Consider the following 23,511-nt stretch of genomic DNA (forward strand, 5'->3'; position numbering starts at 1 on the left):
GGCTGCCTTTCCTCTCCCCACCCACCGGCCGCCCCATGACCCGTCTTGCTGGAGACCCTCCTGGTGGTGGGTGGCGTTTAAAGCGACCCCTGGGTGAGCTGGCCCGCCTGGCACTGCGTCACAGGGAGAGCAGAGGAGACGCGGGGGAGGGGTGGGAGTCCTGGTGCCCTCGGCACCCGCGCCAGGCCTGCGCCGTGGCCACTCTGGGTGGGCTGCACGGACTCCTGAACATTGGACACTCTTGGTGATGAGCTGGACTCTGAGCCAGAGAAGCTGGAAATGAGAGAAGGGGGCGGGGTTTGCCCCCAGCCTCGGTCCGACCCTGCTTCGAGGCCTGCGAGGGTCCCGCCCTCACCCTCCCGGCTTCCCTTGGGCCGGTCGGGGCACTCCTGTCCCCTCCGCCACTTTGGTTTCTCAGCTCCATGAGCCCCTGGAAGCAGCCGTCCTCCCGCCCTTTCTCCGAGTCCCCCAGGCCTCCACCTCCCCAGAGGCCCAGCCCCCGCCCGCAGCTGCCCCCGCACTGCCCGTCCTGCCCGCAGCCTGGAGGTCTTGTGACAGATCTTGCACAAATGTCCAACCCTAGAAGTCTTACAACAGCAGCCCCCCCCCCCCCCCCCCGAGTTTCCTAGCTGAAGATTGAGGCTTCCTTGAGGAGACGTTCAGTCTCGGGTCACGGCCAGGAGTGCTGAGGGCTCTGTGCTCCGGAGTCACTCCCTCGGTGCTCCGGGGGACCCAGCAAGGCGAGCGCCTTAGCCCACCCCTGCGCCGTCTCTCCAGCCCTGGGAGCCTGCCGTGACCATGCTGTCTTCACTCCAGCTGCCTGGTTGGACAGAGGAGTCACACCAACCTTCTGGAATGTTCTAGAAAGTTCCGGGAGGCAACTCTCTTCTGTTTCTCTTGCTGCCCTTGTCTGCCTCGGCTTGTGGAGGGCACAACTCTTCTTCACCAGGTCTAGCTGTGCACAGTTCCTGCCTCCTGCCTGTGTCCCGGGTCAGGGGTCCATGAGCACCAACCTATGGCACACATGCCAGGGACCCCTCCCCCACCGCACTTCCTGCACCCTTCGAGTTCAGCCCACCCCAAACTCACATTCAGCCTTTCTTTCAGGAAAGGCAAAGGTATTTTGCCCCAACAGCTTCTTTTATGGAAACTGTGTGTTGGGTTGTCGGGTGTTGGCTATGACCCCTAAGTGTTTCCGGCTTCATCAGGGAATTGCTCCTTTTCCTCCTCCCAGAGAAGCTTGCTGTGCCCTTGCTTGCATCCCTAATTTAGTGAAAGTCTATCCTTGACCTTTCCTTTGTATTTTACCTCTCGTTGTCACCGTTCCCCAAGTCAGTCTTGATTACTTACAAGCCAAAACTTTCTGGCAATTCTGAACTTTGTGTTTGTACCACTTTGTATTTGAAGTGCTGTGCATCGGTACCTGCTTTTCTATTTCCCCTAAAAGCCTTTTTATATTTTATTATGGAGCAATGTTCTTTGGTTAAGCAGAAAGACCGTTAATGCTGTGCTCCCAATAGTTGGGAGTTGATTGACTCTGCGATATATCTACTGGACATCTGTCATAATGACTTGACTCAGGCGTCAGTTGCTGTAATTCCTAACACACAAAAGGGAGGACCCGCCGTGGGACTGGGATGGACCCAGGGCGAGTGGCAAAGCTACCTGGCATCAAAATGGGATATTTGGGGCTGGAGCGATAGTACAGTGGATAGGGCGTTTGCCTTGCACACGGCCGACCCGGGTTCAATTCCCAGCATCCCATATGGCCCCCCCGAGCACGCCAGGAGTAATTCCTGAGTGCAAAGCCAGGAGTAACCCTGTGCATCGCCGGGTGTGACCCAAAAAGCAAAAAAACAATACAAAACCAAAAAATGGGACATTCTAGAAAGCATAAATGCAAGGTCTTGGTGCAAGCTGTTATGACTTAAGAGACGGGACCCCCCATGGGGAAGGACAAGCTGAACTGGCCTGAGGACTTAGTCTGGGATTTACGGTAAGAGCCTTGCTTGCCCTCAGAGCCCAGAGAACTAAGTTTTGGGATCTTTGTCTCTTACTGTGTTTATCCAAGTATTGATAACATATGCAACTAGAGGGAAAGATAAAAGCAGTGCAGATGTCCCTGGGAGACAGAGTGTCTCCTTGAGTTAATCTCCCCAAGAGAATCGCCTCTGCCAAATGTTTACGAAAATGATCAGTAAATGATCAATCACACCTGTCCTTACCTCAACCCCCTCAGATGTGCTGTAAGCAAGCTGGCAGCTCTGCATAAAATGGGCCATTTTCACCATCAGCCTGTGGTCCCTGGGGCTCCCTATCTGTCTCCCTCTCTGCTGGGGGGGGGGGACCTGGGGAGGGGGGAGGTGGCTCTTTGCTCTGTAGTAGCACCCCTGCATAATTTGGCGAACTCACAATTGGGTACTACCAAGTTATGCAAATAAAACTCCCCGGGACAGGTGAGTTTAGAAGAGAATCTTTTCAGCTGCAGCAGAAATCTGAGACATGTCCAGTGACCCAGAATTAACACCCTAGCCAGGGGTCCTCCCCTCCTGCCCACCTGCCACCCTCTCATCTGTCCGTTCGTCTTTCATGCATCTGTCATCCACTTCTTCACAATCATGACGGAGTTGAAGGGGTCACTCTTCGCGGTCACCCCGTTGCGTGCTCACTCACTTCAGGTCACGGGCCAGGCTGGCATGCCTGGTTGTGGCGTGTCAGAAGCCCCACAGTCGGAGGGGTGGGAGGGAACAGGGCCTGAAATGTGGGCGCTGCACTGCTGAGACCCGCCGTGTGCCCCTGAGCCCCCCCCCCACGTGCTCACCTGTCCAGTCATCAGCCGCCTGCACACCTGTCCACTCTCCGCCCATCCACAGTCTGTTCACCCGTCTCCCTTCCACCCATGATCTGTCTGTCCACCCGCCGTCCGTCTGTTCATCATCCACCCACCCATCCACCCTCACCCCCGCATCCCTCCCTCCACCATCCTTCTCTCCCTCCCCCCATTCATCTGCTCGTCCTTCCTCTATCGTCCGGCTCGATCATCCATTCATCCCGTATTCCTCCGCACACTCCGTCCCTTTCTCCTCCCTCCCTCCATCTCTTCACCCTTCATCCACCCCCCGCCCCGTCGTCTGTTCCCCTGCCCGAGCATCGTGTCCTAGTGCCCCCCGGGCTGCCCTATCCCACTCAGGGTCCCAGGACCGCCTTCTGCCCTTTCCCCTTGCGACTGGCTCCCACTGGGGGCAGCAGCGTCCCGCCCAGGTGAGCCCGGGTGCCCCTCCCCCAGCTTGAGGTCTCCTGGGGCCGGCTCTGGCCCTGACCTGGATGTGTGCAGACCCCGGCCAGCGCCCCCAGAGCAGGAGATGTAGATTCTAGGGGAATCCAAAAGCGCTTTCGAGGCTCCCATGCCTGTGTGTTCCCGGTGAGGACCTGGGGGGGGGGGGGGCGGGGGGCAGCTGGGTTCCGACCTGGGCAGTCCCAGTGAAAGGCACTTGGTGTCCTTCACCTGCCTGTGTCAGCACCCCTCGGAGCACCCAGCATGAGCGGAACCTTCTGTGGAGGTTGGGAGGCCCGTCCCTCACCCTCCTCACCCACCTCCCACCCACTTCTCTCCTCTCCCTCTCTCTCTCCCTCCCTCTCTCCTCTCCCTTTCTTCTCTCTTCTCTCTCTCCCCCACCTTTCCACGCTCTCCCTCTCTCCCTTTCTCTTTCCCTGTTTCTCCCTCTTCCTCTCTCTTTCCCTCTCTCCCTTCTCTCCCTTCCTCTCTCTTTCTCTCTCCCTCTCTCCCCCACATTCCCCATTGTCTCTTCCTCTCTCTCCCTTTTCTCTCTCTCTCTTTCTCCCTCTCTCATTGTTATGTTTTGGGGGTCACACTCGGCGATGCTCGGGGTTCCTCCTGGCTCTGCACTCAGGACTCACTCCTGGCCGAGCTCGGGGACTCTGTGGGATGGCGGGATGAACCCGGGTGGTCCGCGTGCCTGGCCCCTCGCCTGCCTTTCGTGATGGTCTCCCGGTTCCCCTCAGGGCTGCGCCTCTGCAGCCCGACTGGGTGTGAGCGCCTTGGTGGGGACCGACTCAGCCGTCAGCTCTGGCCACCGCGTCCCGCCCAGGACACAGACGTCACGGCTGTGATTTGGGCCAATGGTTGAGTGCTGGCTGCTGAGGACGGGAGCGGCCGCCACAGTGCCCGCCCGTCTGCCGGCTGCGTGCCCGAGTTGGGCTGGGCGTCGCAAACCCCAGCAGCCGGCGCCTGGCAACAGGCAGCGCCATGGAGACGGGAAAGCGGGCTGGGTGTGGCCCCGCCGGGAAGCTGGAGACCGTTTGTTTCCGTGCTGCTCTCTCCTTGGGAGGGGAGGGTGCTGGCCTTGCATGCGTCTGACCCGGGTTCGATTCCTGGCAGCCCATACGGTCTTGCGAGCCCTGCCAGGAGTGATCCCTGAGCACAGAGCCCGGAGTAAGCCCTGGAAGGAATGAAGCCCCGCAGATAGTCTTCCCAGGCCCCTGGCCCACGGGCTGGACGTGGACACGGCCGGCCGTGATACCGGGCACAGGGTGAGGACAGCACCCCGCGTGCGAGAGAGTGCCCCGGGCGCGTCTGGGGCCGCCTGCTTGCAGGGGGCAGGGCAGGGCCGCAAAAGAGCCGAAGTGAAGGTGTGGGTGGGCCCCAACGGCCACTGACCACCGCGGGTGCCATCTGGCTTTCCTGACCCCCAGGCCCAGTCTGGGCCGCATCCACCTTTGTCCAGCTCACCCTTGCCCTGCTGACCAGCTGCTGCCACCTCTGTCCCCGTGGCCTCGAGACGCGGTCACTGGGTTGTCTCTGCTGCAGGCTGACCCCTGACGCCCCCATGTGCAGACAGTCCCTGACTTCAGACGCCCCCCAACCCCTCCAGCTCTCGGGCCCCCTCGGCTCTTCCACATTCAGGGCCGGCCCAGAAGAGTCTATTTCTTTGTCATTGGGGTTGTCATACAGGAGGTAGAGTGATGGCACGCCTGTCCCGGGCACTGCCGGGCGCAGCAGGACAGCACTGGGCAGACCCTGAGGTCAGTCCATCAGGACACTGAATAGGGACGGCTGGAGGCCAGTACACCCATTCAGGGCCCGGCACCCAGCGCACCAACAGACCTGGGCATGCGCCAGCAGGCTCTCAGCACCCGGCCATGGACACCCCTGCCCGCGCCGGGATTCGCCGTCCCTGGGAGAGGTGCTGAGAGGGTGAGACAGCTCTGGTGCAAGTCACTACTCAGATGATGGTGTCGCTGCAGTGTCCCGGGATACACCCAGTGCCCAGCCGCCTCCATATTGTGACCGGGGCTGTAGCGATCCCGGGGGCCCACTCGGCACGGCCCCGGACCCTCAGCCCGATCCTCCTGCAGGCGCCTCCCAGTCCTGAGCCCGCCCTGACTCTCTTTCCCACCCGGGCATCTCTTGGTCGATTCTTGGGGTGGGACACAGGTGGACAAGTCTGCAAAGTCCTTTGCCCTGCCTTGTCCTGGGGCCAGCGGGCAGCTGCGTTGGGGTCCGGGTGTGCTTACGCAGTAGCCCTGCCCTGCCCCCTGGCCGTGCCTGGGAGACCCGTGGTAGGGAAGCTACTCAGGGTCCCCAGCGGTATCTGAGCCAGAAGACCTTAGCCCAGGGCCCATCTGCCCAGGCCCCTGTGCTCAGGTTTCAGGAAGCTGGCACTGGCTCCTGTTGGGATTGTGTCTGCTGGGGGCATCCCCTTGGGAACAGTGATGCCAGCAGCCTAGAATTTGCCTAAGTGGGAGTCTTCAAATGGAAGCCTCATCTGCTAACGTCACTGAAATTACTGTTTTAATGAGCTTATGGGCTGGAGCAATAGCAGAACTGGAGCGATAGCACATGGGTAGGGCATCTGCCTTGCACGCGGCCCACGTGGCTGACCTGAGTTCGATTCCTCTGCCCCTCTCAGAGAGCCCGACAAACCACCGAGAGTATCTTGCCCGCACGCCAAAGCCTGGCAAGCTTCCCGTGAGGTATTCAATATGCCAAACACAGTAACAACAAGTCTTACGATGAAGCTGTTACCGGGCCCACTCAAGCAAATCGATGAGCAACGGGAGGACAGTGCAGTGCAGTGGAGAATGAGCCTATAGGGACCAGAGAAATAGTATATTTTATGTGCTTGCCTTGCGTATGGCCGACCCGGGTTCGATTCCCAGTACCTCATAGGGTCCCTTGAGCCCTGCCAGGAATAATTCCTGTGCAGTCAGGAGTCAGCCCTGAACACCGCCGGGTGTGACCCCAAATAAATAATAGGTAAGCTTATACAGTTAGTTTCTTCGATTCGTGTTAACTTGGTTGAATCATTTTTTTAAGAGTTACTGCAGGAGAACATGGCATTTAGAGGTAGGCATTCCGCATTCCATCCTGGTGTCTTTCTTGAGCTCAGAGCTGTGGGCGTCCTTAATCAGAGTCGAGCCCCCTGAAACTGCCCCAGTGCTCCTCCTCTTGGCCCCCCAGATCCCAGACCCCGCCCCTGTCCGTCAGAGTTACTTCGAGGCCTGTGGCATAACCTTTAACCTCCAGCGCCTGCGGTGGGCTGGGCGTGGGGGTTCTCCCAGGCCTGGAACTAGTGGACAGTGGCCCAGAGGACACAGCAGTGACTGTGGGCCGAGAACTTCCAGAGCCGCCTTAGCAGAGGGGGAGTCCGTGCTGTTCTGTTGGAGGGTCCCTTTGGGGGTAGGGGGTGCCGCTGTCCTCAGGGCCTGCGAGAGACGGGGTGGGGGGGCATCGTCAGCCCGGTGGACACTCGTTCAGTTTCCCCTGCGCTTGCTGGGCAGGAAGCTCCTCCCGTTTGCAGAACCAGCCTCGCAGGGGAGGGTCGTGCAGGGAAGTGGGACCCCTCTCCTGGCCCCACTGGCCCTGGCCGAGCGGGAAGCCAGTGGGGTGGGCGCACGCTTTAGTCGTCGAGGCAGCCCCTGACCTGGGTGTCGCGTTTACTGGGTGCTCCGGGAGGTCTCCTCCTCTGGAAAGCTTACTTTCTGCCAGAGTGGGGAGCACTATGGGATGCGGGTGGAGGGGCTGTGCCAAGGGGTGGGAAGAGGGCAGAGAGCCGGACCCCACGAGGCCCCGCCCCAACCACGCCCCATGGAGGCCCCGCCCCGCGCAAGCCACACCTCTTGCATGTCCAGGCCTGGTAAGCCCCGCCCCCACGAGCCACGCCTCTGGCGAGCCCCGCCCTGCGAGGCCCCGCCCCATGCAAGCCCCGCCCCCTTTCGGCCCCGCCCCGCGTGGGCCGTGCTTCTTGCTTGCCCCGTCCTGAAAGTCCCACCCCACGAGGCCCCGCCTCTGACAAGCCACGCCTCTTGCATGTCCAGTCCTGGTAAGCCCCGCCCCGCGCAAGCCACGCCTGTTGCATGCTAGGTCCCTTCAAGCCCCGCCCCTCGAGGCCCCGCCCACACAAGTTACGCCTCCTTCAAGCCCCTCGATGCCCCGCCCACACGAGTTACACCTCCTTCAAGCCCCGCCCCAAGCACGTTTCCTGCAGGCCCCGCCCCGCGCAGGCCCTGCTTCTTGCTTGCCTGCATCCTGCAAGTTCCACACCACGAGGCCCCGCCCCTCACAAGCCACGCCTCTTGCATGTCCAGACCTGGTAAGCCCCGCCCCGCGCAAGCCACGCCTGTTGCATGCTAGGTCCCTGCAAGCCCCGCCCTTCGAGGCCCCGCCCACACAAGTTACGCCTCCTTCAAGCCCCGCCCCACGTTCTGCAAGCCCCGCCCCTCACAGGATACGCCTCCTTCAAGCCCCGCGCAGACCATGCCTCTTGCATGCCCAGACCCTGCAACCACGCCCCTCGAGGCCCCGCCCCACAAGAGCCGCGGGCCCCGCCCCGCTCGAGCCATGCCTCTTGCCTTCCGCGTCCTGCAAGCCCCGCCCCGCGAGGCCCCGCCCCGCTCAAACCACGCCCCGCGCAAGCCACGCTTCTTTCATGCCCGGTCCTGCAAGCTCCGCCCTCGAGGCCCCGCCCCTCTCAGGCCACGCCCCGGCCGGCCGCGCCCCGGAGGGCCCCATGGTCCCTCGCGGGCCTCGTGGGCGCACACCCCAGCGAGGGCCCCTGCACTAGCTCCCCGGTCTGGGGGCTGGGCGGGGGTGTCCCTTTCTCCCTCGCGTTTCCGGTGCCTGGTAGCCTGCCTCGGCCACGGGGGCGGGGCGCGGGGTTCGGGCCGGTGTCCACGGCGGGGCCGGCCCAACGGCGCGTGGGTTCGGGCGGTGTCCGGAGTCCGGCTCTCCTGGCTCTAGGAGTCCGATAGAGTGTCCAGGGCGGGGCGGGACCCTTGGAGGCGGGGCGCGGGGTCCTGGCGGGCGTCCAGGGCGGGTTGGCCCGACGGGGCGGGTCCCCTGGGGCGGGGCGCGGGGTCCGGGTGGGGGTCCGGGGCGGGGCGCGGGGGCGGGGCGCGGGGGTCTCCTGGCGCCCGGCGCGCGGGGTCCCGGCAGTGTCCGGGGTCGGGGTCTCCTGGCGCGCAGTCCAGAGGGTGTCCAGGGCGGGGCGAGACCGCTGGGCGGGGCGCGGGGCGCGGGCTCCTGGCGGTGTCCAGGGCGGGGCGGCCGATGGGGCGGGGGCGGGGCGGGGCGCGGGGTCCGGGGTCCGGGCGGGGCGCGGGGCGGTCCCGGGCACCTGCGTCCGCCCTGGGCGGCGCGGGCCGGGCCAGTTCGCGCGCGGGCAGCGGGGCAGCAGCGGCCCGGCCGCCGGACCGCGATGGATTGCCTGAGTCCGGAGGCGCAGCGGCTGGTGAGCGGCGCGGGGACTCGGTTCTGTGGGCGCCCGACTGGGCCGCGTGGCCGGACCCGCGGGACTTCGGGGCGCGCCGGGCCGCGGGGAGTCGCGGGGGCCGCATCTCCGGGCTGCCGGCCACTGCCCGGGGTCCAGCTCGGGCACCGCTGGCCGCGCCTGGAGCGCGTCCCTGCCGGAGCGCTGGGCACTGGGCGCGTCCCGCAGCCCCAGGGTCCGCGCGTGGACTCCGGCCGGTCTCCCGGGCGACGCTCAGAGATTTCCTGCTTTCCGGTGTCTGCGGCCAGTGCTGGGCCGGTGGGCGTGGCCTCGCCCGCAGTGGACTTGGATGGGGAGAGCGGGAAGGTCTGCGGCCTGGGGGGCGGCCCAGGGGGGCGGTCGAAGGTGGGATCTGAGCCCAGAGGGTCCCCCCACCGCACCCCTAGACTTTCTCCCTCAAGTCCTTGTGACAAAAGCGGGAGCCCTAACAATTACTCCTCCTCCAGGTAGGGATTAATCATCCCTGGGCGTGCACGGAAGATTCCAGATGAATAAATCGGCCCTGCCCTCGGGGCAGCTTCCAGCCAGCAGAGGCAGAGCCGTGTAGGAGTCTGGGGGCGCGTGTATAAGGTTCTGGGGTGCCCTGTATAAGATCCTGCGGTGTGTGTATAAGATTCCGGGGGTGCATGTATAAGCAGGTTCTGGGGGTGCCCTATTTAAGTAGATCCTGGGGTGCGTGTATAAGGTTCCAGGGGTGCCATGCATTAGTAGGCCCTGCAGTGCGTGTATATGTAGGTTCTGGGGTGCGTGTGTAAGTAGGCCCAGGGTGACAGCCAAGGGGTCAGCAGAGCGTCTGTGTGCCAAAGGGGCTGAGTCCCCTCTGTGACAGCCTCGCTGGACTTCCCCCGCCCCCTCTTTGGTTCCTGAGGCCCCTGAATCACAGGCGGGAAGGGCCCCCAAAAGGAGGGGCTCCAGGCATGAGTCTGAGTCAAGGGCCTCCTTCCTGATCAGGGGACCCGGAAGAGTCCACACGGAGAACGAGGATGGGGAGAGGAGGCCAGCCACCAGAGAAGGGGCTGGCCGGACAGGCACCTCTGTCCCCCGCTGCCCGGCAGGCCCCAGGGGCAGCTGGGGCGCAGCGTGGAAGAGGTTCTGGCCGAGATGGCGCCCCTGAACTAGGCCTCCAAGCCGGTCCCCCACTCCTTGGGGTCCAGGGTATCCCCGTCTCCTCTCTGAGCTGAGGACTAGCTGGGCCAGATCAGGCCCCCTGAAGACAGGTGTTGTGAGCATGTGAGCATCTGGGCAGCGGGCAGGGGGCGTAGCCAAAGAAGCTTTTTCTCAGTAACAACAACCAAAACTTGTGGTGGTTTTGGAGTGGGGCTGGGCTCAGGAGAGGCCGGCGAGACGGGGCTTTCTGGGCAGCTGCTGCGGAACTGAGCTCAGGCCCGACGCCACCTGTCCCCGCTTGTTGGGGAAGAAGTTAGGCTGGACGGTCAGTGGAGAGCACGGGGGGCTCCCGGGGAGTCCCCGGTGCACACGGCGCGGGGCCTGAGTGAAGGGCCCCCGTGTCCCCGGGAGGAGAGAGCCACCTCGGTGTGGGACAAGAGCCTGGGATTGACAGAACGCTTGGATTTGCCAAGTTCCACGTCAGCTGGCCAGGCGTCAGCCGGATCCTGCCTCAGCCGTAGGCGCTGGTGGCCGGTGCGGAAACCGCTGGTTCCGGCCGCTGTCGTAACTTCCAGGTTCCCCGGCTTATGCCATCTCGTCTGTCTCCACCGGCTCATTCGCCCCTGCAGCCGGGCCCGTCTCCCCCGCCCCTCTGAGCCCCGGTCTTGGCGTTGGGGGTCCTTCCCCCGGTCCCCCAGAGGGGGCCTGCTCTCCCAGGCTGGAGTGACTCAGTTTCCCTGGTTTGAGAGCTTGCTTCTGTTCGGCCTGGGCCTGGGGCGGAAGTCTCCTTAGCAGAATATAAAGAAAAAGTTTTCAGCCTGAATCGCCTCGAATACCTACACAGGAAGCGCGGTTATTTATAGTGGGAGCTCCTTTGGGGCGAGGTCCGTGGCTGGTCACCTGATTGGCCTGAGGTCCTTATCTGCCGCTGGGAGCTGGGGCTCGGCCTGCGGTGGCCGAGTTTGCGCCTCAAAAGGCAATGCCGGGAGGGCGGGTGACTCAGCGCGGGAGCGGCTGGCCGGGACTTCTGGGCACGGGGAGGGCATTAGTCGGGCATTAGTCCGGCAGCCTCGGGTTACTGACCGGCTATCTCGAGTCCTGCCCCCCGCGTGGCCAGGGGGAGGAGGAATTTTTATGACCTTCCTGCTTCCCACCATGCTCTCAGCTGGGTTGTTTTCAGTGGAGGAATTTGTTCTCACGGCAGCTTCCAGGCCTTAGACTAACGTGAAGTGAATTCGCTTCTCTCTTTTCGGCGGGGAGGCGGTGCTGTGGCCACATCAGGCTCTAATAATTCATTTTGGCCGTGTTTGGTTTCATACTAAAGCCTCCTCCCCTGCTGAACTCCAGGACCCCCCCACCCCCAAATAAAACCCTATAAAACAAACCAAAGTTCTAAAATCAAAGAACAAAAAACTGGGCCAGACACCCTCTCCTTCCCCTGGGCAGAAGCGGCCTCTGCACTCTGGCTCTGCATTCTCAGTGATGGAGCCGTGGCACTGTGCTCTCAGTGATGGAGTCGCGACCTCATGGTGGGGCCCTTCCTGCCGGTGGCTTCGGGGGCAGGGAAGGGGTGTCATTTCCGGTGCTGTTCGCACGCCCCTGCCAGGGCCCGGTGAAAGTCCCTCCTTTCTCACCTCTCCATTTCCTGTGTCGGGCACGTGGGGGGTGTTTCCCTGGGGGGGGTGCTTTGGGAATGGCCCCACCCTCCTGGGATGTCCCTCACCCGGGAGCCACTTCCCCGGGCACCCGCTGTCCAGCTGCCCTCAGCCCCTGGGGCCAGCAGCCGCCTTCCCCACGGCACGTCCCTGTGGGGACAGACCCCCCCTCCTGTCCAGGAAGCGGAAGCTGAGGCCCCGCAGCTGGCGCGCAGGGGCTGGTATCCGGGCTGGCCCCGCTGTGGACGGGTGTTGGGGCCACTGTGGGCCCGTCTGCAGTCAGCCCCAGGCCGGGCCCTGGCATCCACTTTGGCCCCTTCCGGACGCAGCGTTTGCCCCCGACGCCTGTTGGGAAGTCTCGGTTTTACCACTGTTTCTATTTCTGGCAGTTTTCAGGACGAAGAAATTTGATGCTCTTTATTTTTCTAAATAAGGGAAAGAATCCTGTGAACAAAGGAGCCACAGCACCGCGTGTTCCCTCGGCAACTCTGCTGTGGCCCGTGTGCCACCAGCACCGTCCTGGGTCCACCTTTCCCCTCGGTCCCTGCTGGGGGCCCCGGCTTGGCTGTCACCGGGAGCCTCATCTGGGATGGACTCCGGACTCTTCCACCTGGGGGGTTCCCAGACATTTCCGGGGATTTGGGGCGCAGGGACCACAGCGGGAGTGCAGGGGTGTTCCCTAGGGGCCGGCCTCAGTGAACTGGGCAGCACTCGCCTGCCGCGACACCCAGGGATGCTGGTGGCCACCCTGTCCCCGTCCCCGTCCCCGTCCCCGTCCCTGTGTGTCTCTGGAACTGTGGAGGAGATGCCAGTGGTCAGTTGTCTAGGGGGCAGAATCAGATGCCGCGGGGCTTGCCGGGTTCGTGGCTGCCACCAGGGCCCCGACCTTGGGAAGTGTGGGGGGCATGGGGAGGGACCCTGGCAGCCCTGAGGCCCCGTGGTCCCTTGCTCCCACACCTTCGACATCCCCTGCGGAGCTGAAGTGGGCTTGCGGGTGGCCATCCCCTCCGTGGACAGCCACGATTTCCGTGGCTTCACCCCAGGGTCACAGTAAAGGGCGGCCACTGCCACAGGACGCGGCGTCTGTGGTTAGTGTCCCCTGCTGCACAGCTTTGCCGCTGGGAGTCGTGTCCCTGTGGCCGCCGCTGGCTGCGGTGGGCTCAGCTGACTGGGGCTGTTCCACGTGCCCGGGACCCCCAAGGCCTCTTCAGCACCAACGCCCCCTGAACAAGCCTCCCCAGAGCACCTGGCTGCATCCTCACAGGGAATGTGTGCCCAGGGTCTGAGGGTTCAGAAGACGCGACCTTGCGCTGGGGGCCAGGAGGGGCTGGGGTGGACATGGGGGCCAGGCTCAGCCCCGGGGCCACCCGCTATCTAGCTGTGAGGCTGAGTTTGCTCTGACAGGTGGAAGGAGCCCATACACAGGGCTCACACAGGGCACCGCACACAGGGTACCCCACACGGTACCCCAGCACGCAGGGTACCCCCCATGGTACCCCAAATAGGGTACCCCAACACAAGGGTACCCCAACGCACAGGGTACACACAGGGAACCCACACCGGGTACCCACACACATAGGGTTCCCTCCCCACAGCCCCCCCCGACCACTGGTGCCACCGACAGAAGCGGGATAAGCCGGCTGTGCTCACCTGTGCCCAGGCCCCATGCTTGGCATGCTTGTCCTGCAGCATGGGGTGGGGAGAGACCGAGGCTGCGTATCAGCCCCCCACCCCCATGTGTGGAACAGGAACCCGGCGGCTCGGGGCCATGAGAGGTTTTGTTGGGAAACGAGCAGAGGCTGAGGGAGGCTCCTGCCTTGCACCCTCAGCCTGGGCCACTGGCCGGTGGCCGAGCAGGGGTGGATATGTGTGGCCTGTTTTGAGGGGGTCACCCCGATGCCCTCCAACTCTGTTGCCAGAGTTCCCCAGGCAGCTGGGACGTGGCCGTGTCCTCTCCTGCCCTGTTTCCCGAGGGCTGGGGTGTCTCGCTGCTCTCTGGAGCCCGGCCTGTGTCATTGGCTCTTTTCTCCCCTTTCATTTGTGCTTGGGATCAAACTCTGGGCCTCCCGCCTCAGGGCAGGTGCTATTCTCTGAGCCACGCCGGGTGATGTCTGGGCTCCCATGCTCGGTGGCCGTGGTCTCTGGGCCCGTATTCAGTGGTTGCAGTCTCAGGCTCCGCAGTTGGTGGCCGTGGTCTCTTGGCCACACTTGGTGGCTGTGGTTCTGGGCCACACTCAGTGGCTGTGGTCTTCGGGCCACACTCGGTGGCCGTGGTCTCTGGGCCACACTCGGTGGCCGTGGCCTCGGGGCCTGCCCTGTGCGCTGCAGTGGGGTTCTGAGCTGGCGTCCCTGGCGTTGGCTCCCCCAGCTGTGCTTGCGGCGTGTGGGTCCCGGTTCCTGAAGCCTGTGCCTGTGTCTGAGCGGCACCTGCTGTCATAGGACCCTGCTCTGTTGCCCGGCCCTGCCCTCAGTTCTTAGGAGCTTGTCCCTTGTCACACGACTGGTCACACGCTCCAGCTTCCTGTTCTAGCCCAGCAGAGAGGCACCTTCTAGAACCTTACAGCCCCTGACTAGGTCAGGCCACGGCACCACCTGCCTGCTCCTTGTCCCTGATGAGGTCAGGCCCACCTGCCTTCTGGACTCAGTCTGAGCTGCAGCCTCCAGCCTGTCCCCGTGTCAGGAGTCGGCGTGTGACAGCCCCGAGTCTCTCCTGAGGGTGAAGCCAGTGGCAGAGCCGCGGGTGGGGGCGGGGGGCGGAGTGTGGGGGCAGAACTGGGGGGCCTTGCCCTGGCTGGAGCAGTGGGCAGCAGTATCTGGTCCCCTGCTGGAGGAAGCCGGTGTGGCCGGTAATCCCGGTCCTAAGCCCCCTGCGGCCTGAGGCCGTGTAGACGGGAGCCCTGAGGCGCTGCACAGGCAGATAAGGCTGCCTGGCCCATGGCCCCATCCCACAGGCGGCTCGCTGGGGTGACCCCCCCCCCCCCCCCCCCCCCCCGCTCTCGGGCCTGGGAAACCCCCAGCACTGCCCCCGGGCTCTGCAGGGCCAGGAGGGGCCACGTCCTTGGCCCCTGGGGTGGGGGGTCGATGCCCCGGGGAGGGTCCCTGTGCCCTGAGCTCCCAAGCAACTGCACCCCCTTCCCCAAAGAGAAGCCGCGACCCTAAGGGACAGTCAAAGCGGTTTCCTGACCAGAGAGGGTAGCGGCCAACTCTACAGGGAGAAGCAGGGCAGGGCGGGGGTGGGGGGCGGGTTTGTGGGGACACTTGGCCACTCTGCGCCCTCCTGTCCGGAACCCGGGAAACTGAGACCTGGGGGCGCGGAGAGGGAGTGGACAGCGAGTGACCTCGTCAGGCGGGAAGATAGGGGTGTCCTGGGTCGCCGCCAGCATGAGGCCCCCCAGGCTGCCTGGGGTGGGCGTGTCTGCAGGCAGGCAGGCTGTGTGACCTCAGCAAGGCCCTTCCCCTCTCTGGTCAGGAAACGGGCAGCCGCAGTGCCCCTCTGAGGCCTCTGGAGGAGGGGAGGAGCTCGGGCAGGGTCCGTCTCAAGCCTCAGAATAGCGCGGCTGCCCCGACGTCCTTGTGCAGCCTCTCAGCCGCTGTGGGAGCCGCTGGGTAGCAGCGGGCGCACAGGGTCCTGTCGGGGCGGCCTGCCCACTGCCCGCTGCCCACTGTCGCTGTTCTCACCTGGCCCGGGTCTCTTGCAGGCGGAGGCCCGGCTGGCGGCCAAGCGTGCGGCCCGCGCGGAAGCCCGAGAGATCAGGATGAAGGAGCTGGAGCGGCAGCAGAAGGAGGTAAGGGCGGGCGGGTGGCACCTGCGGCCGGGCCGCGGCCACGCCCAGTGTCCTCGGGGCACCTGGCTGACCTCGTCCAAGGTCGGCAGGGAGGCGCACAGCTCCGTGCAGGCGAGCCCGGAAGCCCACAAGCAGCTGAGGGCGGGGACCAGCCCCCCAGAACACACACGGGACCCCAACAACCCCCCACACGGGACTCCAACCCCCCACCTCCCCCACCCCCCATCCCCCCCCACACACGGGATCCCGGCTCACCACCGCCCCCAGCACACTCGGGGCTCCCAGGCAGACCCTGCACACAGACCCCGCCTCCCAACCCCTGCGGGGATCCCCCCAGCTCTGCCGCCTTCAGGCCCAGAGCAGCTGGGTGCTGGCCGGGAACCCCAGGCCGACGCCCTGAGTCTGGGGAATGTGAAGGTGGCTGCCTTGTCACCCACCCACCAGGCCCGGCTCGTCCGTAGGTGGGCAGATGTCCCTGAGCTCGTCCATGGGTGGGTGCCCCTGGGCTCATCTGTGGGTGGGCGTGTGTCCCTGGGCTGGGCTAGTGAAGGGGGGTGTGCACTTTGGGGGCCGGGAGTATGCACCCCCCCGCCGTGGCTGGAGACCTGGCTGGGATGGGGGATGGGAAGGGGACAGCCCCTTCCCCGTCCCCTCCCCCGCAGTTGGGGGCCTGGCTGGCTGGGGCGGGCAGGACTGTTTGCACACCTGCTCCAGCAGCCTCTGCCGTCACGTGGGCCGCCCTCTGCCCTGCGGCGCTTTTCGCAGCCGCAGAGAGTGACCGAGAGGTGGATGGTGAGCCAGGCCCCAGCTCTGGCCATGTCAGAGACTGCTGGCTGCGTGGACGCGGTCTCCCAGCCCTGGGTTCAGGTGGAAAAGGGCTCCGCGGGCGGTGTGCCTGTTGGCAGGGTCAGCCTGCCCGCGGCTGGCAGGGTCATGGGACACGCCTGGCAGAGGTGCAGGGCGGGCAGAGGGCCGCTGCTCACAGGCCATGTCGCCTCCCATGGGAGTCCCTAGAGGACCTGGGGCCCCTCCGGGTCTGTTTCCCCGTTTCCTCAAGGACACGGTTTCTCTGGGCCTCCCAGCCATGAATTCCACATGCGACTGGACTCTCGGGCATTGCCGGGACGGCCGCGCTGGTGTGGCTTTGCGGTTGGGGTCGCTCTGGGGGCTGAGGCGTCACTGGGGGCATACGCGCCCCCCCCCCCCCGGTCTCCACAGCGGGTGAGGAGTGGATGTGGGAACTTCCACGCGCCAGGGCAGGGCCTGGCCGGGACTGGTCACCCGGGAGCCTCCAAGGCGCATCTGTGGTCATCTCCAGGGTGGGCTGGAGCAAGGTCACTGTGTTACTGCCACAGCCTGTGTGCATCACCTCTGCTGGGGAGCCCACCGTCCTGCTCAGCTTCTGCCCAGTGTGTGTGGGCAGTCAGGCCACCTCGCCATGCCGCTCCTGGCAGAGGTGCTGGGGGACACGTGTACATGTGTGTGTGCGCATCTTTGCGTGTGTACGTGTGGGTGTGTGCGGGTGCATGTGTGTGCGTGCTTGTGTGGGTGTGTGTGCAGTGTGTGCACATATGGGTATATGTGTACAAGTGTGTGTCTGTCCCTGACACATGTGGGTGTGTATGCATGCGTGTGCATGTGTGTGCGTGTGTGTCTTGTCTGTCTGTCCCTGGTGCACCTCCCCGCTCTGCTCCCCACATCACAGGCTGTCACAGAGCTGCGGGGGAGTTCTGTTTCTGGGGGCTGGGCTGTTGGAGCCAGGCCGGGCAGCCTGAGGGGACATCCAGGAGCCACTGTGTTGGGGCGAAGCCCTGTGGGGCTCCAAGTCTGTCCTGTCTGTCGTTCGTGTCCACCTCCAGGGCGGTTCGGAAGGTTTTCCGGTGACCCACACAGGATCCAGGCTCGGTGAAGGACAGGCACAGACAGGACCAGCCAGTGGGGGGCACTGGCAGGTGCCCATGTGCCCCAGGCGCTGCCCGCTGCAGCCTGAGGGCATCTCCACGTTGCAGCCCACAGGTGTGGGTGGGCCGTGTTTGGGGCGTGGGTTGTCCCCTCTGGAGAGGGTCTTGGCCATGGGCGTCCCCTGGACTTCCTGTGGCCACATCCTGGCTCAGGCTACTTCTAGGAGCTGCTAACATGACTTCGGGGTTCACACCTGACCGGGCTGGCATTTGAAGTTGTTGACCCAGTGGGAATGAGTGTGCTCTGCCGACCGGTTGGACCAGTGCGCCGAGAAACCCCGTCCCGTCATCGGGCAGCGGCCCTGCCCCGTGATCCCAGCAAAGCCTTCGCCAGAGGCCCAGGGCTGCCCGGGTGCACTGAGGAAGGGGTCTGGCTGTCCATTCCTGGGGAGGGGGCTGGCCTCTGTCCGCATGGGGGGCCGGGTCTCTGGGGTGTGGGCTGAGGTGCGTCTCCCTGCCTGTGGGTCGGGGGTCCCTGAGGCCCGGGAGAGGAGAAAGCGGGGGCTGGGCCGAGGGCCTGGGCCCCCTGGGCTGTGGCTTCCCACACATGCGCAGGGAGGAGGTGAGGGGGGTCTGACTCCAGGCCTGGGGGGGAGCGTGGGAGCTGGCCGGGGTCACTGGCTGCAGGCCCCGGCGGTGCTTGGGCTGTGGCAGGACCTCCCGACCCGGCCCCTTGGGTGGGCGTCAGGGAAGAAGGATCTGGAACCAGCTGTTCTGTTGGACCCCCGCGGGCTGAGTGAGACCCGGGGGGGCGCACGTCCCGGTGACCGCAGGGACCGCAAGGACGTGCTCGGTTGGAGGCCGAGCTCTGTGGTGTTGTGTGTTGTCAGAACACTGAGACACGGGAGGCCAGAACATGCCACACTCCAGGCTTACCATGTGGGAAGTCCAGTCAAGTCGGTGTTAAATGAACGAATGAGTGAATGAACAAATGACTGAATGAATGAGTGAATGAATGAATGAGTGAATGAACACTGATTGAATGAGTGAATGAGCGAATGACTGAGACCATTACCTGTCTCAGATGTAGGGACGGGGCCACTTACCCCGGTTCAGCTCAGCTGGGGCTCCCGGTCAGTTTGTGTCTACTGGATTCGGGGCGTGAAACCCTGTTTTCGTTCCGTGTGAATGTGCCCCGGGGACTTTGCACTGACGCCGTTTCTGTGCTCTGCCTTGGTTAAACTTTCACTCCCGTGGGAAGGAACGCTGCATTGAAGATGAACAAGCTTCCGGAGCCTGCCGAGGCTCAGGGGCCTCGGGTCCTGGTGGTGACCCTGGGGGGTGGCAGCCCAGTGTCATTCTCTAACGCAGAATGGAAAGTAAATTATGGCCGAGTCTGTGGAGGCGCCTGGGCTGTCCCTCACACGTGGCTGTCTCCTGACCTGGCCTGGCCCCGGGCCTCTGCTCTCTCTCTCTCTCTCTCTCTGCATCTTCCCAACTGTCTCCTCTGACTCTGCCGTTTCTCTGCCCTTCCCTGCAGATCTATCAGGTCCAGAAGGTAACTGCTCCCCGCGCATGCCCGCCTCCACGCTCCTCCCGCTCGGCTCAGCAACAGTGCTCAGCCCCCTCGGGCTGCCTGCATGCATGGCTGACAGCCTCTCTACTCAGGAGTCAGTGCTCGAGAAGGAGGCTGGTTCTCGGGCAGTAAGATCACACGCCGGGACACGGGCAGCCCGGCGAGCAAGAGGGGCGAAGGTTTTCCGATCAGGTTCCCATCCGTGAGGTTCGACCTCAGGCCCGGCGGGGAGCGCGCCTGCCCCGCACACAGCTGCTCTGGGCTGGTTCCGGGTCCCGTGTGCTCCCTGAGTCCTACCAGGAGTCAGGCCCGAGCATGGACGGCAGTGGCCACGAAACAGACCAAAAAAGTTGATTACGTAGCGATTGAAAAATCTGAGTGATGGAGTAGAGCGATGCCGGCCGCAGGGAGCCAGAGCTTAAGGCCAGCCCACCCGAGGCGCGAGGCCACAGGCGGGCACACAGGGAGCCGGGTGGCCCTGGAGAGAAACCCCAAGTCACGTGACTCTGTGGCGGGCCCTCCCGCCCAGCGCTGCCCCTTACTACCGCCTACCCCGCTGCTCTGCCTGACAGCCGCGCCCCCGCTCTTGGGAGGGACATGAGGAAATCGAGCGAGAGGACGGCTGCGGGGCTAGGCAGACAGACCAGGCCCAGCTTACTCCGCCCCGGCACCCAGCCCCCCGCCCCCAGCACCCAGCACTTCAGCACCCAGCACCTCAGACCCCGGTCCCCACGCCCGTGGTCCTATGATGCTGCCAGCAGGAGGCAGCTCAGACACCCAGCACTGGCTTCACCTGTGTGCAGCCTGGGTTCAGTCCCCGACACTGTCAAGAAGGAAGAAGAGAAAGAGGAAAGGAGGAAGGAAGGGAGGGAGGAAGGAGGGAGGGAGCAAGCTTGTTTCGGAGTGCACTGGACCCTGAAGTCCCCCAGGACGTCCTCAGCCCTTGGCCCATCTGGGTTCCAGAGTGAGGAGCTGGCTCCTTTTGGAGGAGGGGCCCGTGAGCCGGCGCCACCGCCAGGAGTGACCCCCAAGCCCTCCCAGGCGTGGCCCCGTGTCCATCCCCTGTCCCGAGGGCAGGAATCGCGAGTCCAGAGCGCACAGTGGATGATGTCCATGGAGGTGGGGCGGGGCCTGGCTGGGCCGTGCCCAGAGCGCCAGGGGCCTTGGCTGGGGGCACCGCTTATCACGGCTCCATCCCGCTCACTGCCCACTCTGCGCGGCCAGCATGCCCACAGCTAACCTGCTCTGCCGAGGCTCCGGGTTTGCCGTGCTGCTGTGACTAACCCCGCACGGGGAGGGACGGCCCACGGAGGGGACAGCGGTCACTGGGCTGGACAGAGGGATGCTGCCCTCCCTCCCTCTCTCTCCCTTCTCTCCCTCCCTCTCCTCCCTCTCTCCCTCCGTCTCTCCCTCACGCTCCCTCTCTCTCCCTCCGCCCCTCCCCCTTCCCGCCCCTGCGCATGTGGCAGCAGCTCCAGTTTAAAGGCCGTTTCAGCCGAGTCTAATCTGCTCTCCCTTCCGTCTTCAGAAATATTACGGGCTGGATGCGAGATGGGGTGACATCGAGCAGTGGATGGTAGGCCGGGGCCCCCGGGGGAGTGTCAGGCTTCAGAATTGGATTCCAGGTCGCGTGACTGTCCAGGCCGAGCCCAGGGCCCCGTAATTGAGTTCCGAGAGGCCGGCTGCTGGGCACTCAGCCCGGGGCTGGCCGGGCCTGGCTGTGGCTGGTGGGGGCTGGCCTGGGGGTCTGCAGCCCGCTGCTTTCGGGGCGGGGGGGTGCCCGAGTGCACAGAGGGCTGCAGACCGCTGCGCCCCACCCCGTCAGTTGCCGGACCCCGGCAGTGCCCACTGCCGCTGGGCATCACAGAGAAGCACCTGGAGCCGAGAGGCCCCGCCTGGTGGGACAGACCCCAGAGCAAGCCCGTCCCTGGCCTCCCCCGACCCCCAGAGGCAGGCGGTCTGTGGGGAGAGCGGGTGGTCTCAGGGTGGGGCTGTGGAGGCGGGGACGGCCCCTGGACGCAAACCACCCGGCCTGCCTGCCGGAGAGAGGGGGGCATCGGCAGCCAGCCGCGCCGTCCGCGGCTCACGCGTCCATCCATCCATCTGTCCGTCCGTCCGTCTGACCTTCCCTCTTTCCCTCCCGGCTGCTTTGGCAGGAAGACAGTGAGCACTGCTCTGCCCGGTCCCGGAGACAGTCCTCGGTCAGTGCCCGGGGAAGCCGGAGTCTCTTGGAGCTCTCGGCTCTAACTCGGGGGGGGGGGGGGGGGGTCATGGTTTCAGGGCCTGACCTTGGGGCGTGGCACCATGGTGGCGCCGGGCGGGGTTGGGGTTGGGTTGGGGTCAGGGTCAGGTCGGGGGTCAGGTTGGGGCCGGGGTAGGGTTCAGGGTTGGGGTCGGGTTGGGGTCAGGGTCGGGCTCAGGGTTGGGGTCGGGTTGAAGTTGGGGGTCAGGTCAGGGGTCGGGTTGGGGTCGGGTTGAAGTTGGTGGTCGGGTCGGGGGTCGGGTTGGGGTCGGGGTCGGGCTTGGGCTCAGGCGGCCGCTGCTCTCGCAGCAGGCCCCCGGCTCGTTTGCCGTGTGGGCGTTTCGAGCCTGTCTGGGTCACGGGCACAGCATCGGGGCACTCAGTGCGCCTGAAGCTGCGTGCCCAGAGCAGGCCTGTGTTGGGGAGGGACCCCCGGGTGCCCGCTGGCTCACGCCTGCCCGTCCTCTCTCCCCAGGCCTGTGACATGGAGGAGCGGGCGTCCCTGGGGAGCCGGGGCAGCTGGAGGGTCAGTTCCCACAGTGGCCGGCCTGGCACTGGTCACGGGTCAGGTGCCCCCCGCCCCCCGCCCCCTTCCTGGCCGCACGAGGGGGGCGCTGAAGGGTCTCCCGCTGGGCAGGGCAGGGAACTGGCCCGAGCTGGAGCAGGGTGAGCGCCCCCCTCCACCCCCCCACCCCATTCCGCTCCCCGTCCTGCCTGTCCCTGAGTTCTCACACGCGCAGGAGGCCAGGCCCTGGACAGGGTGAGGCCGCAAGCCTTGCACACGCAGACCTGGGCCCCACCAGGAGGAGCCCGAGTACGCGGGGGTGAAGCGGGAGGGGCTGGCAGCACCTCAGCCCCCGCCTCTGCCCTCCTCCCGCAGTCCCAGCTGGACACGGAGCACAGGGGCGCCTGCGCCTGGGTGAGCTGCCGAGTGCCTGCATGTGCCGTGTGCCGTGTACCGCTAACTCGCATGTTCCCACTAGCCGTGGCTGCAGGGCGGGGGGCCGGGAGCTGGGCTGGGCAGGGCCCCGTGGCACCATCCCGGCCGGGCACCCTCTCCTGGGGGTTGAGTGCCGGCCTCGGGTCACATGTGGGCCCGGCTGCTGTGGACGCAGTAGGGCCGGCGGGCGGCGGGGCTGGGCAGCCAGCCAGGTACCGACTCGGGGGCGTCTGACGCGGGGACATGCCCTCGGCCCCTGCCCACAGGAGCAAGGCCCGGCCGGACAGTCCCAGTCATAGCTTGGCTTTGCGCCTTTCTAGAAGTTTCTTCACGTTTCTCTCCCATTGCCATCAGGAAGGCAGACGGGACGGGAGGCGCCACGGGAGGAGTGCCCTGGGCTTCCGTGTCTGGGCCGTGGGGCGGCTTGTGCTGGGCTGAGCATGTCCCGTCCCCAGCCCACCCGCCGCGCCCGGTGCTGCCTTATCAAGCTCTCGCAGGGTCGCACCTCATCTGTGAGATGCAGCTCCATAACCATGCACCCAGCCCGGGGCGGGGGCTTCCTCGCCCCCCCTCACCGTCGGGGTGCAGTGCGGGGCCGGCCGAGGCGCTTCCTGCCAGTTCAGCCCCGAGGGGAGCAGGAGGGGTCGCGCTGCATCCTGGGATGGGACGGTGGCAGAGCGCGGCGGGGGGTCCTGAGATTCATCCTGGTGCTCTCGGCATTTGCAGGGGCTGAACTGAGAGCCCCATGTCCGGCTCAGACCGCGCGCCCCTCCCCCGTCTCGGCTCCCGCCCGCCCGCTGCCTCCCGTTGCCCTGTGGAGGGCGTGACGAGCGGGTATCTCTGCCCTCTGAGCTTTCCATTGTCTTGGTTCTGGACCAGGCCCGAGTGCTCAGGGCTTACTCCGGGCCCTGCACGCGGGAATCACTCCCGGGGAGTGTGTGGGACGCCGGGATTGAACCCCCTCAGCTGTGTCTGCGCAGAGTGTCCCGGGAAGATCTTTAGCTACTGAGATGACATTTGTCCCTAGTTTTGTTTTCCACTGATGGATGATATCCCCCCCACACACACATACACACACTCTGGGCCAGTCTCCTGGGGGTCCACTCTCGTCCTGGCTGGCCACTTGGCCCCCTGTTCAGCCGCCCTGTGTGTTACGGCCTGGCCTGCAGGTCCTCTGATGGCCCCAGATGTGTGGTTCTGCCACACTCGGTGGGGGCAGCAGTGTGGGTCCTCTAGGCCCCTGCCCCTGCCATGGCCAGTGTGTGTGTGTGTGTGTGTGTGTGTGTGTGTGTGTGAGCTCACACGTGTGTGTGTATGCGGGACACAGCTCGTGCTCACATGCATGTGTTCAGGGCCTGGAGCCCTGGGGTGGGGCCACACGCTGCGTTTCCACGTGGTTCCAGTGTGGCAGTGTGGCTCAGACATGCTGCTCTGAGCTGCCGTGGGGAGACACTGAGGACCCTCCGATGCACTTCCCCAAGGGGACTGGGCAGAAGCGGGCCCCCCTCAGAAGAGG

General features: G+C 65.0%; 1 protein-coding gene across 16 annotated transcripts in view; it reads left to right on the forward strand.

Annotated features, from left to right (window-relative positions):
• Positions 1-23,511, forward strand: part of LRRFIP1 (LRR binding FLII interacting protein 1) — a 76,007-nt gene that overhangs the window by 25,204 nt on the left and 27,292 nt on the right. For 7 of the 16 annotated variants that reach the window (XM_056108317.1, XM_056108301.1, XM_056108303.1 and 4 more), the window contains exons 2-7: positions 15,250-15,336; positions 18,778-18,795; positions 20,342-20,389; positions 20,970-21,014; positions 21,531-21,581; positions 21,936-21,974. In XM_056108317.1, coding sequence (XP_055964292.1) covers positions 15,250-15,336; positions 18,778-18,795; positions 20,342-20,389; positions 20,970-21,014; positions 21,531-21,581; positions 21,936-21,974 — 288 coding nt within the window. The remainder of the gene's footprint in view (positions 1-15,249; positions 15,337-18,777; positions 18,796-20,341; positions 20,390-20,969; positions 21,015-21,530; positions 21,582-21,935; positions 21,975-23,511) is intronic. The other 9 variants (XM_056108311.1, XM_056108312.1, XM_056108314.1 and 6 more) reach the window with 4 other exon arrangements.

The sequence above is a fragment of the Sorex fumeus genome, unplaced genomic scaffold (genome assembly GCF_029834395.1).
Source record: "Sorex fumeus unplaced genomic scaffold, SorFum_2.1 ptg000207l, whole genome shotgun sequence".
Taxonomy (NCBI): Eukaryota; Metazoa; Chordata; class Mammalia; order Eulipotyphla; family Soricidae; genus Sorex; species Sorex fumeus.